Below are 15,350 nucleotides of genomic sequence, written 5' to 3' on the forward strand. Positions count from 1 at the left end.
CATCAAATTAATGAACTTGTTTTAACTTTTCATCAATCCAAACTCCAATAAGATAAGCTCTCCTCATTCTTCAACTCAGAACTTTTCCTGCATCTGCTTCAATCTTCGAGAATCCAACGATTAACTCCCCACTTTGGTTTGTCAAAAATAAAGCAGAAATGAAAAATCTTTTTGGATTTTAACAAAGTGTTCTAAACTAAGAAATGAAATATAGAAGCTTAAATTGCAGAAAGTAAAGAAATTAAACTATTTACAAACATATTTTTGGCGAGCGTGTCAGTGAATCATATCAGCTTATCAAACAAATTACAAGTACCGTTAAGCTTCATTTCATACTCAGAATTAAACAATTCACGTCGATTGTCGATATAATGATCCATCTTAAATTCTCACACAAATTTCAATCTATTCAGGATACGAATTAGATGTTTTATGAACTTAGCTCATTCATGTGTCCCACCTCTTGAATATACTCCCGTATCCAGAATCCTAATATTCAGTCTTACAGGTGAGTATACCACAGATGATATCTGTCAGGGGTTAAATGCGAGGGCCGTGAGAGCTCAGGTCGATACTTCCGTATACGCAAAGAGATGACGGCTTCGACTTTTCGGTGTGTCCCCTTTAGAGGATCTTTTAGTTACAACAGCACACGATTAGCATTTTGCAATGTTTCATCGCTTTTTATGCTGAGGGTGGTGCTATATTTCAAGTAATGCGGAAAGTATTATTCGGGGACTAGGTCAGAACTTCCATTCAGCAGAAGTCCCGGAATAATACCCCAGATATCACTGAGTATAAAGACCTACTATCTCAGAATAAAGGATCTTTCAAACGAGATTTCAGGGGTTACCTATATATCCAAGTAGTGTTCCCCACGAATTACGCAAGTTTGAAATTTTAGGTTTATATCCCGAATAAATCTACTAAAAGTGCGAAAACCTATCGACACATCATCAGCGAGACTGTTTAACTCATTTAATCTTTACAATTCTTTAGCATACTGTAACCGTCTAGCCGATGTACTATCATTTTCCCTTCTAACACAAGCTCTTTTTCAGTTTTCTATTGTTTTTGGATTTTGAAATTTTATCATGTTTTTGTATTTTTTGCATTTTTTTACTGTTTTTGTATTTGCTAAAAAAATATCTACTCCCCCTAAATACCAAAACAAGTAAAAAATCGACAAACCATTGCAGATTGTTTCTCATCTTATCCGTAACAGTACTCTCATCAACGCCAATAATACCATCCGACACCGAAAGAAGCTTCATACCATTCAGTTTTAACAGATATTTAAACCGTGTTTTATCAAAAGCTTTGGTACGTAAATCAGCTTTCTGTTCGTCAGTGTGGATTTTCTCAATTCGTATCAACTTTTTCTCGAAACAATCGCGAATAAAGTGATGACGAATTTCTATATGTTTAGTTTTAGCGTGATGTACTGGATTCTTTGTAATATTTATTGTGGCCTCATTATCAACAAAAAGAGGTGTGTTAAGAAACTGCAAACCGTAGTCGCGCATCTGTTGCTGTATCCACAGGATCTGAGAGCAGCAACTGCTAGCAGACACGTACTCTGCTTCACATGTAGATAGCGCCACAGACGTTTGTTTCTTACACTGCCAGGTAACCAATCGAGATCCAAAGAACTGGCATCCTGCAGTTGTTGATTTTGCATTGACTTTGCAGCATCCGAAATCCGAGTCGGAATACCCTTCGAGCGTAAAATCGCCTGTTCTAGGATACCACAACCCCAATGTAGGAGTTCCCTTCAGGTAGCGTAATATCCTCTCCACAATAATCATATGCGAAGCTCTCAAGTTAGATTGATATATTGTTGCGAGGCACGTTGGGTACATGATGTCAGGACGTGAAGCAGTTAGGTACATCAAAGAACCTATCATGGAACGATAGAACGTTTCATCAGCCCTGTCTCCGGTGAGATCTGGGTGAATCCCATGATTTGTTGCAAGTGGGGTAGCAGCTGGAGTAGAACTTGACATTCCAAATTTTTCTAAAATATCATGCACGTACTAATGAAAATTCCCTCAGGTAGTTGTTCAACTTGTAGTCCCAGAAAGAATTTCATCTCCCCCATTGATGACATTTCGAATTTTTGCTTCATCACCTGTTCGAAATCTTTGCACAGATTCTCATTCGTCGACCCAAAGATTATATCGTCCACATAAATTTGACTATCAGAAGATGTCCGTCGACCTCTTTAGTGAAGAGAGTGGCATCCACTATTCCACGTATGAAGCTGTTGGCTAGTAGGTGTTGAGACAAAGTCTTGTACCAAGCTCTCGGGGCCTGGTGTAAACCATACAGCGCTTTGTCCAATAAGTAGACCTTGTTTTTGTGGATTGGGTCGATAAAGCCCGGCGGCTGACCGACATAAACCTCCTCTTTAACCTTCCCATAAAGAAATGCCGATTTTACATCTAGTTGATAAACTTTGAAGTTCTTCCAAGACGCAAATGCAAGGAAAATTCTGATTGCTTCTAGTCGTGCCACAGGAGCGTATACTTCAGTAAAATCAATCCCTTCCTGTTGACTAAAGCCCTGAACAACGAGTCGAGCTTTGTTTTGTACAACAACTCCTCTATCGTCTCTCTTACACTTAAATACCCATGTTGTATTGATTTTCCTATGACCATCCGGCAAATCCACTAGCTTCCACACACCCAACTTTTCAAACTGACTCAACTCTTCTTGCACCGCGTTGACCCAAGAGTCTTCAGTAAGAGCTTCTTTGTAAGTTCTTGGTTCGATCTGCGAAATAAAACAACTCAATGAAAATTCAGTTTGTAAAGGTGCTACTATAGAGTAAAAACATGTAAGGCCCTGGTAAATTTGACGTCTCGTGCGAACGCCTGATTGCAACTCTCCGATGATCAACTCCTCTGGATGGTATGAAAGAGTTCGCGGCATTACTTCGCTAGGAACATCCACATCGCCTTCTAGATTAGTAACATTTTGATTTGCATTTTGTTCACCAATTTGGTTTGTTTGACTTAAATCCTGAATCTGCTCCCCCTCAGAATCTGAATCTCCTCGATCAAATATCGGCATGTTCTCAGAATCTTGATTATCATTCTGAACCGTCTGATTATCTTGAGCAACATCATTCTGTTGGACATCATCATGTTCACCAGCATTACTCGGACCTGCTTCATCGTCATTTGAAGTTTCCCGTGGTCGCCTTGAATACTCAGCTGGGAACCTTTGCTGTGACTCATATTCACGCAAAATATCCAAATCATCAAAGAAGTCTTCTTCTTCTTCTTCTTTTCTCATGTCAAATGAATCCCACAACTTGTCACAATGATAACGCCATGAATCTCTCTAGGATTCTGCGGCGGCATTGTATAACCTTGACATTCAACATTTGCAGCTTCAATAATCCGCTTTTCACTTGGAACGAAGACACGTCGCGAAGGACTTGCATAACCAACAAATATACCCTCAATGCACTTCGGGCCAAACTTTCCATAAGGCTCTAGAACAGTACAGGGTGACCCAAACGGGTCAAGATACTTCAAATTAGGTTTGCGGTTATTGATTAACTCAAAGCATGTTTTGTTGAACTTCTTGACAGTGAGAACTCTCTTGAGTGTATAGCATGCGGCGGAAACAGCTTCAGCCAAAAAATTTATTGGTAACTTTGAATCTGCGAGCATAGTTCTAGCTGTCTCGATTAGTGTCCGGTTTTTGCGTTCTGCGACTCCATTCTGCTGCACAGTGTACGGAGCACTAAACTCATGCAAAATACCTCTTTCATCACAAAATTCTTCCATCTTGCTGTTCTTGAATTCAGAACCATTATCACTTTGAATTCTTTTGATATGCCTTTGGTACAGATTCTCAATTCTTTTGAACAACGCCATCAAACTGTCAAACGTTTCGTCTTTAAAAATGAAACCCACGAAAATCTGGAATAATCATCAGTAACCACAAGACAATATTTGTCTCCCGTAATACTCTTGACATTCACCGGACCAAACAAATCCATGTGAAGTCTCTCCAGGGGTCTTGAGACTGAATTGACTTGCTTTGTAGGGTGTGACTTTTTCTTCTACTTGCCTTTAACACAGCTAATGCACTCCCCTTCCAGATGAAAACCTTTGACATGAACTCCTGTAACCAAATCATTGTGCACCAAATGATTCATTTTTCTAAGATGTATATATCCCATCTTCCGGTGCCACAATCTCGATTCTTTTTCAGTTGCTCTGGACACGAAACAATGAGCCTGTCCCGTGGTTGTAGTAGCTACGCTCATATCCAACACGTACAGATCATTAACTCTTGGTGCCCTCATGATAATCCATTCCTCAGGGATTACAAATCCTGCCTTCAAGATCAAACATTCTTTATCAGTGAAGTGAGTGGTATACATCTTGTCACAATCTGCGAGATACTCAGCAGATTGTTCTCTAGCTCAGCAATGTAGTTAACTCTTTCAAATGTCACAATCCCATTGGATAACGCTCCTTCACCAATAATCCTTCCTCCTTGATTACCCGCAAAACCAACATAACCTCCATTGATATTCTTCACATCATACAACAATGCAGTCTTCCCTGTGATATGCCTAGAAGCTCCACTATCCATGATCCTTCTTGAAACCAGTTTTGGAAGATCCTGCACATATCACAAATTGACTTAAAAACTTCAATAAGGATGCCGATTCATGCTTCGCGATCAAGGAAGCTCCGGCAATTCAAACTGCTTAGTCAAACATTGTGTCCACCCAAGCCTTATCAATCTTAGGTGTAACCTTGGTACTTTTAACTCTCGCAATTTGAATTTTAAAGTTTTCACCCTTCAGAGGTGGAAAATTTGCATCATATTCAATCTTAATTGAATCCGCAGAAGGTGAAATCTTTTTCTCAGTTTTCGGTTTCCAAACTTGTTGAGATAATGCTACCCGTTTGTAAAACTTGTCATTTTTAGTTTCCACTTTCTTTACGGGTTCATTTTTTACTTTGGTGTTGTCATTTTTCAAACTCTTTTTCTCAACAACCACTTTTTCTTTACCCTTTACATCAACTTTCTTCTTTTGAGTCTTCACAGCTTCAGTCTTAGGCTTCATGTTGGTACACTTTCGTGCAATGTGACCAACTTGATTACATCTAAAACATGTTCGGGTATCAACTACCTGACTTGTGCCTTCAGACTGAGACGGTGAAGCTCTCTTCTCAGAGAACTCTTCATTTGATTTTGAAAAAATCTCTTTCTCTTCATCAGCAAGTGAACTCGAACTGTTCACAAACACACCAACAAACCTCTTGTTTTTAACACTTCTCTTTTGATAACTCTTACCACCCTGATAACCACCCGACCAATTGTTTCGATTCTTGTTATTATAAAAACGTGGTGGAATAACTGGTTTCTTGTAGTATGATTTATCTTTTTCAAAATTCATTTGTCTCTTTGTTTGACTCAAACTGTTCACTTCTGACAATTCAACTTTGACCAAGTTGAAAACATTTGATAACTTTTTCACATTCACATTCTCAATTGGAAACTCTGAATCCGAATACAACTTATCAGATCCCGACATCTTGTACATGACAAGAGTAGGTTCATCATTTAAGTTATTCTTGGACTTTTGTTTTGGAATGTATTTGTCCAGAAAACATCCATCATCTTCAGCTGAATCAGACATCAAAACACTTTCAGCTGTGCTCTTAACAATCTCTATGTGAACACTATCATCAGATGTTGAAGAAGAAAATGTAACATCAATTGAATCAGGAAGTTTAACTTCATATTCTCTTCTTCAATTTCAACCAACCCAGATTGCTTTTTCGTATAATTTTCAAGAATTGGTGGTGGAACTGGATGAAAACCCACCCCAGTTCCATCTGAGTACACATCTTCGCCTGCTTTGTTTTCCCGATGGGTTTGGGAACAATGTGTTGCAAAACAAAGCTTGCGGAGTTGTAACTCTTAAGCTTCAACTGGATTCGCTCATTTTCAATTTCAGCCTCTTGAACTTTAAGTTTTAGTTTAGCGATTTCATCCAGTTGTTGGTTGATTGATTCTTCTTTTAACCTAAGCACAGTTTTTAATTGAACATTTTCTTTATAAGTTTTACCATTTCGATCATCATTATCTTTCATTGTGCTTTTAAGCTTCTCAAATTTTTCAGTAATTTGACGGTTTTCAAGAACTAACTTTTCATTTTCTTGTCTAATTCTTTCATGATCAGTTTTATCATTTTCAATTTTGTTAGTTAATTCTTTTAACCGTTCAGTTAAAGCTTTAACCATCTTGTCACGATCAAGAATTTGATCCTCAACGTTTCTGACTTTCGCTATCAGATCATCAACCTTCTTTCTGTTGAGATACGTGACCGTATTACAAAATTTGCATTCTTTGATGCAATTTTTTCAATCAACATCCCCATTGACTTTCTTACCTGATTTAGTCGTTGGCGTGTTTGAACTGACCTGGCTTTTAGACTCAGAGACGGATTTAGAATCTACCTCAATCGCCATAGCTGCCAGCACCTTGTCAGCCATCTTTCCAAGGTTTTCTGCATTCAACTCCTGAGTAGTGTCAATGATTCCAGTATCAACTTTCTTTGACTTCTCTTTCTCTTCTTCCACCTTCTTCTCTTTCTCTTCTTTCTCTTTCTCGTCTCCAGTTCCCCACCATTTATTTTGCCAATAATCATCATCATCTTTTAATTCTTTGATTATGGCCTCTAAATCAAGAGTGTTATGGTCAATAGCAATGTTTCCATATGGATCAAGATAACACTGCCTGTCTGGATCCCATCTATTTGCTCTTTTTGCTTCCGAAAAGATACCAGATATTCTGATCATTCTGTTTGTGGCCAACAACCTTCTGTAATTATACTTCTGTTCTTCAGTTTTGTTGTCTTTCCACGAAACAGGTTCATTCTTTGCCATGAAAGCGTATCCAACCGCATCTTCCTCCGGTAGTAACTCACTCCAGTCATAACCCTCATCATCATAAATCACCGCAAGAGCTCTAGATTTCTCTTTGTTCTCTTCAATCTGCTTCATTCTTGGCGGCACCGATTTGTTTTGATGACATATCGCCTTCTTGTAGTAATCTTCCCTGAACGGGTTCTCAGACTCATCAGCATATGCGTTTCTGCATTCACGTTTGAAGTGACCTTTCTGCTTACACTTGAAGCATGTCACCTTAGACTTGTCAAACCCCAACTTGGTAGATGGTCCACCAATTGACTTCCTGCCGGTTATTTCCATGAAACACTGTGCTCGACGAACAGCACTGGCCATGCACCACCTTATGTCGATCAGTTCCATTTCTTGAGGATCTATTTGATCATAATCTTATTTCGTCAAGTTGGTGTTGCCAATCTTCCCAGCTACAAGGCTTTCATACGATTCCAAAACCGACGCTAGGAAAACCATCTGCTGCTTTGCCGACTCCTCACTGAAATTCTGAGCGTTCTTCATGTCTACAGAGATGTTGCAATGAAACAAATTATTTGCATCAAATTGGTTTGAATTTGATGAAGATCCACTGTGATAACCACTGTGATATCCACTGCTTTGATTTTCTTTGTTCGTTGTGGAGACATTCTCAGCAGAAAACGCAGTTTTGGGAGAATTGTTCTTTGGCATCATGCTCTTTGGATAATACAAATCCAAGTTCTGCCGGTACGATGAGTGATTGACTTTGTATGTCTTCTTTAACACCAGCTCGTGACTTTCAAGTTTCTCAATCTACAAATCTATAGTCAACACTTCTGGTGCCTTGATAGTATTTTTCAGCATCAGCACATAATATTGCCAATCCATCTCGTCTGGCAACGAATCGAACCGTTTGTCAACTAGCTCATCTTCAGAATAAGTAATTCCATGTCTTGCTAGTTCCAGCTTAAGGTGCCCAAACCTTTCAATCATTTTAGAAACTGATTCATTCTTTAAACACCCAAACAAATCAAACTCTTTCCTAAGAAGTTTCTTTTTGTTTTTCACGATTTCTGTACTTCCTAAACATTTCGTTTCTAATTTTCTCCAGAGATCTTTTGCACTAGAGTATTCGATCAAAGAGATTATATCTTCACGCACAGATTGAAACAACAACGCAACACATTTCTGCTCAGCAACAAACGATTCTATCTCATCAGATGTTGATAAAGTTTCACCCTTTTTGCCTCCAGCATCGTATCCATTTTTGAGACTCTTCCAGCTAGGAAATGCAAAAGCCATCAACCAATCTTCGAATTTCTTTGCCCACCGACTATACTCCTCGATAGCCATCAACTTCGGTGGTTTGTTGTAAGTTCCGAACGCACTTTCAACCTCCAAAGCATCCGATAATTTCCTCTTTGCATTTGGCGGGTTCTCATTGTTGTTGCTTTTAGATGTATCATCTCCCGAATTTCCAGCAAATGCATACATGTCGCTAAACGGGTTCATGAAAATGTCATCCGTCTTGAGTGTACCTGAAAAATCAGCAAACACTTAGAAAAATATTCGAAATTTTTGAAAAACAGTAGTTTCGAGCGAAATCCACTTATGAGCGAAATCAAACAGAAACAGTTCGAGTGAAATCAGATATATTCTGATTTCTAGCGAAATCAGATATATTCTGATTTCTAGCGAAATCAGAAATGTCTTTAAGAGCGAAATTAGCAAAGTATGACCCTACGAGCGAAATTAAGTATTTCGCTTCTAATGACCAAAAGAATCTCGAGCGAAATCAACGTTTTAGAGCGAAACCTTCGATGTACAGTAAGAGCGAAATCAGGTTTTTAGGTAATTTTTACCATTTTTAAGCCGAATTTTAACCTAATTCTTTCTAGGGTTTGTTAATTCTATGTTTTACACGTTATACTCGAAATTCAGTCCATTTCAACCGTAGGAACCAGTTCAAATCAGAAAAGTATGAGAAGAAGTGAGTAGAAGTAAGAGAAAATGGTAGAATCAAGCTGTAGTAGTATGAACTCCTCGTCCTGAGCTCTGATACCACTTGTTGGACCCTTGTCGTGACCCTAAATTGTCAGTATAAGGCAGTTCATCTTCAGATACAAAGGCAGAATCAATGTAAATGAAGTTACACAGCTTTTCCTCTTAATTTTCTCTTATATTACTGAAATCCAAGCTTTTACAATGTTTTCTGACAAAAAATCGGCAGCACCTCAGCTTAGATTTCGCTCCAACCGATGCTGAATGAGATCACACACTGGGGTATTTATACTGAGCCTGATTTCGCTCCAGATGACAGGAGCGAAACCCCATGATCACGTTTCAGGCGAAATCACCAGGTAACACCTAGGAGCGAAATTACATATAAACACTCAGGAGCGGAATTAACTACAAGACCTGATTTCGCTTCTAATGACACCTAAGTCATTTGGAGCGAAATCTCCCTCTAAAACTACAAATCCTATTTTCCGACTCCGTACAACCTATCTAGACCTAAGACTCGATACAGACGTAGTAAACAGACATTCAGTGCACCAACAGGTAAATGCAGAAGTGGAGAATACTGATATTAATCAAGATCAAGGCTTTGTTCTTATGGGTGAATCAGTCTCTCGACCTTACAGCTTGAATGATGTTATTCGAATGGTAAAAGTTGAACAATGGAAAGGAAAGGTGAGAGCAGCTGATGTGAAATTACTCTGTTATAGAGAAGAGATAGAAGAAGAGAAAGTACAAAGGGAGAAAGAAGAGGAGTTAGAGAAATTACTTGATGAAATTGATACTTATCCTGAAAATAATGATGATGAAGATCAAGGAGCAACGGGGTTGCTTATAGTGAAGCCTAATATTCAACAATTTCTCAATGATTTTCTCAACAACGAGCTGAATGAACAGCAGGAGGATCAGCATCGGGAGTCTTGTTCTTTTGGAAAGCAACACGCTGATCAGGTATTCCTCACACAACCCAGAGTTATTTACTTGAATTACGCATTTGAGGGGGAGTTAGAGTTACCGAGGACCAGAGAAGAAATGTTATAGGAATTGGGTTTGGATGTTGGTAATTTAAAATTTGATATAGAAGATGAAATCCCATCATCGCCAGAAAGAGAATATGAGTTTAAGTTTGCAAATGAAGCTGATAATTTCGATCATGTTGAAGTTGAATAGGGGTCAGATATTTCTGAAGAAGATACGCCCTATCATTACTCTGGTGTTGATGACACGTTTCCTACATTTGCTGAGATGTTCAAAAGTCAAAATGAAGATGAATTACGTAGGAAAGTGGTGGAAATGATATCAACTGAGGGTATTCCAGAGATAGTTCCTCAAGAGACACTGTTAGAAGGAAGAAAGAACTGGTTCAAGCTGATGCCCAAAGAGAGGAAGTACAAGAGACCACTGCAATACTTCACGAATCATCCAGATAAATCTCTGGGTGACATTCTATCTTAGGGTTATCGTGAGGACTTGAAAGTGTATGCTATAAGAAGGGAACATGGGGTACAGTATTTCGAATTCTTATCTGATATCTGAACACTCCCTTGGTGGGATGTTGAGGAGTTGGTGCAAACTAAGAATATCAAACAGTTCTATTACGGTCTTGATGTGAAAATACATGACCAGAAGCTATGGAACTACATCAAGCATCAAGCAAAGCACAGATTCCCTGATTGGAAGCCACAATATCCAAAACAAGACATAAAGATTGATCCGGTTACGGGGGAGAAAGATATTACTTTGGTAATAAAGCCACCAAGATGTTTAAAGAATATGCCACTGCATGCGATGGAACAGGATTTCTATGAAGACTTCCAAGGTTGGATGTACAATCAGAGCACAGCAGAAGCGGTGATATCGTTGTTTGACAAAAAGACTGGAGAATCAAGGAGCATCAACGTAATGGATCCTATGTGGTTAGTGAATTGTTCGAAGAAAGATATTGAATGTTTGTATTTCAACAAGATTGTTTACGATGCTCCAAACAAAGTTCAAGCGCAACAATATCAAAAGATGGCGAACTTGTGTTTTGAGAAAGATATCAACTCAGGTAAATATTGGCAGACAAAATTCAGAGACATAGAATTGGAGGAATTCTTGAAGAAAGAGAAGCGTAGTGAAAGATTCAGAAAGATTGCTGAGAGAGCTGCAGTTGTGGGAAGAAGAAAGCTAATGAGACCTCCACCAACTGATCAAACGCCAATGGAAAAGGAGGAGAACAAGATCCCAAGGTGGGATAGAAAGCGAGATGGTGATCCTGAGTACAGAAAATACTGGAATGAAGTTGGTAGGCCTCTGAGGCGCAAGATGCTTGCTGAACGTGAAGAACAGAGGAGACAGAAAGCTAAAGCTAGGAGACGCAGCAGGAAGAGGACTTAAAGACTATGCAGGAAGGAAGACTACAGCTACATCCAAGGGGGAGTCTGTTAGTGGATTATGTCTATAGCTTCAGTCTGTATCGAGTCTATGTATTTTATCCTTTATGTGTGATTGTATATTTGTATATATACGTATTTTGTATCTAGACAAAACAGAGAACAACACGTTAACTGTCAAGTTTAATCCAAACGGATGACATGTGTCATCCGGACGGATGGCCATCCGATCGGGTGACACCCATACCTTCCCTGGATTGCCTATAAATAGTGGACTAGGGCCATTTGTCTAGAACCTTTTGCCTGATTGTCATAGCGAAGCACTGTCCAGTTTGCATACGGATCTACTGCACTTTCACATTCTATCAATGAAATTGGACATGTTAAGCGTTGAGATTGTTGTTGGTGATTCGCTGACGATGCCGAGGGATTCCGCACCTCGTCATTGATCGATTCTACCATGTTATTCTACTAGAACCGTTCCTGCGCTGGCACTCACATATGCTTCCCAGAGAAACCTCCCCAAAACCAACGTAAAACGTGAAAACCCTAGAAAACGCGAAACAACAAAAACTATGGCTTCGGAAGATCAAACCAGATCCATAGGAAAAACATAGTGAGTTAACTTCGATTTACATTGTGCTAGTTTATGCTGCTTTTGGCGTTCTAATTTTAACAAAAATTTGCAGTTTCTTCAACTATGGAAGGGGAAGGGTCATCAGCTCCAAAACGCTAAAAAACGAACGAGCAACGAAAGAAGACAACAAGAGGACATGGTACACAACGTTACTTTTTCGTGATGTAAAAATACACTTTGATACTTTGTTGCTAAAACGCCAAAATTTGTATCGTTTGTTTAACAATGTATAAGAACGAAATTTTACATATAACTCAAGTGTTACTAAACGCCACAAACATGTATCCTGTCATAGCATTATTACTAAACGCCAAAAAATGTATGGTTTCTGTTATAAACGCCATTAAACTGATATTGTCTTATTCAACATCTATCATCTCTTATTGATTTATAAAACGCCATAAACGTATCATAGTTATGTTAAATTATACTATTAAAACGCCATAAAATAAAACACCATGAAATCATTTTTTATAGGCGAAGAGAGGTTAAGATTGAGAATAAATGTCCATACTGGAAAGGTCCAAAACGCCAATAAGAGGAAGGCATTAAGTCAGAATGTTGAGGTTGAGGAAGAACTATATCATGAGTTTAGTGGGGCTAGGATCTTGTCAAGAGTAAAACCTACAAACATGACTGGTTGGTTTATGAATCTAAACGAAAATCAAAGAAAGACAGTACACCAAATGGGGTTTGGTGCTGCACGAAGGTTGAAAATAGACATCGTACCGACAATGCTTGCGTACTGGTTGGTTGAAAATTACAATGAAAAGACAAACACTCTAAACGTTGGCAACCATACCATACATATGAATGAAGAATTGATAAACTCTTTAACGGGTATACCAAATGGAAGGGTGCCCGTGAACATGAAAAAAAGACCAACAGCTAAAGACCACGTGGTGGCTGAGTGGAAAGCACAGTTCCAAGGGTTGGGCTGGGTTAACAGACCAAGTGTGAAGATATACTTTGATAACGTTTTGCCTGTGATGCATGGCTTTGGGAGAGACTTCTGCCTAAATTTTCTTGTAGCATTCTTCACTATAATGGGGCATGCAACTGACAATGCAGTCGTCAATAATCAATTCTTGCACAACGTTAAACCAAACGTTTAAATAAACCAAATGAACTGGTGTAGTTATATCATTCATTGCTTGCAACACGCCAAAACCGCATGGGCTCCCAAAAAGCATTACACAGGGCCATTGATCATACTTGTGGTAAGAATAAAATTTCACTATTCATTTGTGTGTCATTAAAACGCCAACAAATATCTGTCATTTGAAAAATCTATTTTGTTACAGCTTACCTTGGTGAACGATGCTTGCAATAGGAAAAAATGGGACCGAAAAGAAGGATATTTGACCATAATACCCTTAAGTGAATAAACTTAACAAAAAAATGTAACCAAGTTAGTGCTAAAGGACGTACAGTGTAACGGGTTTTACAAATAAAGGATTGTGACTGTTATTATTAAAATTAAAGGCTATCTGTTGCAATCTAGTACAAACATAAAGGACGAAAAATGTAATTTACCCTATAAAATATGTAGTCAAATTATTTTACTATTGGATAGATGATTTTATGTACTAAAAAGGACTTCATCAAACACTTCATTTTAAGTTGGAAAATGATATAGGCATGTTTTAAGCATCTCCAACAAGGTAGAACGGTGGGTGGTCCGCGCATCAAACCACAACAAAAGCGGACTGCCTTGCTGAAGGAGGTGGTCAGGTAGGTGTTGGTCCGCTTGAACGAACGAACTGGTTTGGAATTGTGGGGACTATTCTCTCACAAACCTTTTCTTTTTGTTTAAAAACTGGGGTGTAATGTGAATGTTTAGAATGGTTTATTGTTGTGGGGAAAAGTAGCGTTTAAAATGATGGTTGTTTGGAATAATGTGACATTCCGACTAAACGGTTATTGTTGTGGATACTCTAATCAGATACACCTTTTTGATAGAGACAAAGGTAAACATAAACAGGGATCATAATAATCGTGGTAAAATTTATGTAGTTGTTTGTGGTCGCTTGGTTTTTAGGTTGGTGTATTTTAATGAAGTTTTCCTTTAAAAAAATAATCTTGGTAATTGTACTATACTTTATTATCATACTGGTTAAGTATCCGACCCCTAGCGATCAAAGACTTTCCTTAAGGCGATCCAGAAAACCGAACACAAACACGAATACCAACATCCAAACACACACATCCTTACTAAGTTTTACATATGTGTCAACTTCTTTTTCAGGAGTTTTACTATTTTGTTATCAACTCCAAATGCTTGTGCCAGAATCTCCGTTGAAATGGGAGGAGTAGACCCAAATATTGAGTTTGTGATGCTAATAACTCCGGGATTTTGACTACTCAACGCAGCTATCGCACTCGCATTTGTAAGTCCCATATTCCTTTGAAAATGAACCAGCCCAACTGGAAAAACAAACACATCACCACGTTGAAGAACTTTAGTAATGAGTCGGTTTTGTGGGTCGGATGTAATGAACCCAACTTGAAGAGTTCCTTCTAAAACCGTGAGTATTTCGGTTGCTCGAGGGTGAGTGTGTGGTGGGTTAGCTCCCCAAAGTGCGTAGTCAATTCGCATCATTGAGATCCCAAGTGTGTTGAGCCCCGGTATCTGGTATACGGACACTGGGCTGATCCGAAACCCATAAGAGTTTTGGGTGTCCCCGGCGACATGCAGCCCGCTATAGTAGAAATCATCAGCTTGGACAAACAACGGGTTCTTGCAAGCCAGTCCGTTTACTCTAACCGCACCTAAACGAAAAACTGTTGAAATTATTAAAAAAGATATAAATACATCAACATATAATATATAGGAAAGTTAAATGGGCATAATTTATTAACCTAGGTTAGATGGATCTGCTACACAAAAATCTTGTAGAGGAGCAGGCTCAAATGAAAAGACAGTTGTTAGGATTGAGGAACTGAATGTTGCTGTCAAGATGAACAAGAAAAAAGATGTTGCCATTGAGTTGAAGAGGTGGGATGAACTATAGAATTTGATATGAACTAATAGTTATGTAGCAAACGAGCATATATACAGATAAAGATCATGCAAAAGCTGTTGGATATTGGTGGTTAAGGGGTGATTAGTTTAGTTTAGTTTACTTTGATGATTTCGATATCTTATTTTGATTCTTGAAACAGTTCAAGATTTGCCTGTGGTTCATTTGAGGTTCATGATCATATTTATAAAAACATGTCTCCTACAATGTCCGACATCCCTTTTTGCATGCTTTTATCTCTTGCTTTTGTTTTAAATTAAATAACAACTTTTTGTATAGCCCATTCCAACACCTTGGTTAAATCTGCTTATATATAATGGGATAACATTATAATATATCAAATTAATTATTTTTAAACAGTTAAAAAATACTGCTT

The 15,350-nt window shown here is 38.5% G+C and overlaps 1 protein-coding gene across 2 annotated transcripts; it reads right to left on the bottom strand.

Moving 5' to 3' along the window:
* Window positions 1-14,031: 14,031 nt before the first annotated feature.
* On the bottom strand, window positions 14,032-14,972 carry LOC110881886 (putative germin-like protein 2-1). Of its 2 annotated transcripts, none has more exons than XM_022130029.2 (2): window positions 14,814-14,972; window positions 14,032-14,723 (listed from the first exon to the last, which is right to left on the bottom strand). In XM_022130029.2, the coding sequence occupies exons 1-2, from the start codon at window positions 14,935-14,937 to the stop codon at window positions 14,173-14,175; spliced, it is 675 nt and encodes a 224-aa protein (XP_021985721.1). In that variant the 5' UTR covers window positions 14,938-14,972; the 3' UTR covers window positions 14,032-14,172. The 2 variants fall into 2 exon arrangements, with proteins under 2 accessions (XP_021985721.1, XP_021985720.1); XM_022130028.2 differs by having other exon boundaries at window positions 14,032-14,735.
* Between the last annotated feature and the right edge of the window lie 378 nt (window positions 14,973-15,350).

Source organism: Helianthus annuus, chromosome 3 (genome assembly GCF_002127325.2).
Source record: "Helianthus annuus cultivar XRQ/B chromosome 3, HanXRQr2.0-SUNRISE, whole genome shotgun sequence".
In the NCBI taxonomy this organism is placed as follows: Eukaryota; Viridiplantae; Streptophyta; class Magnoliopsida; order Asterales; family Asteraceae; genus Helianthus; species Helianthus annuus.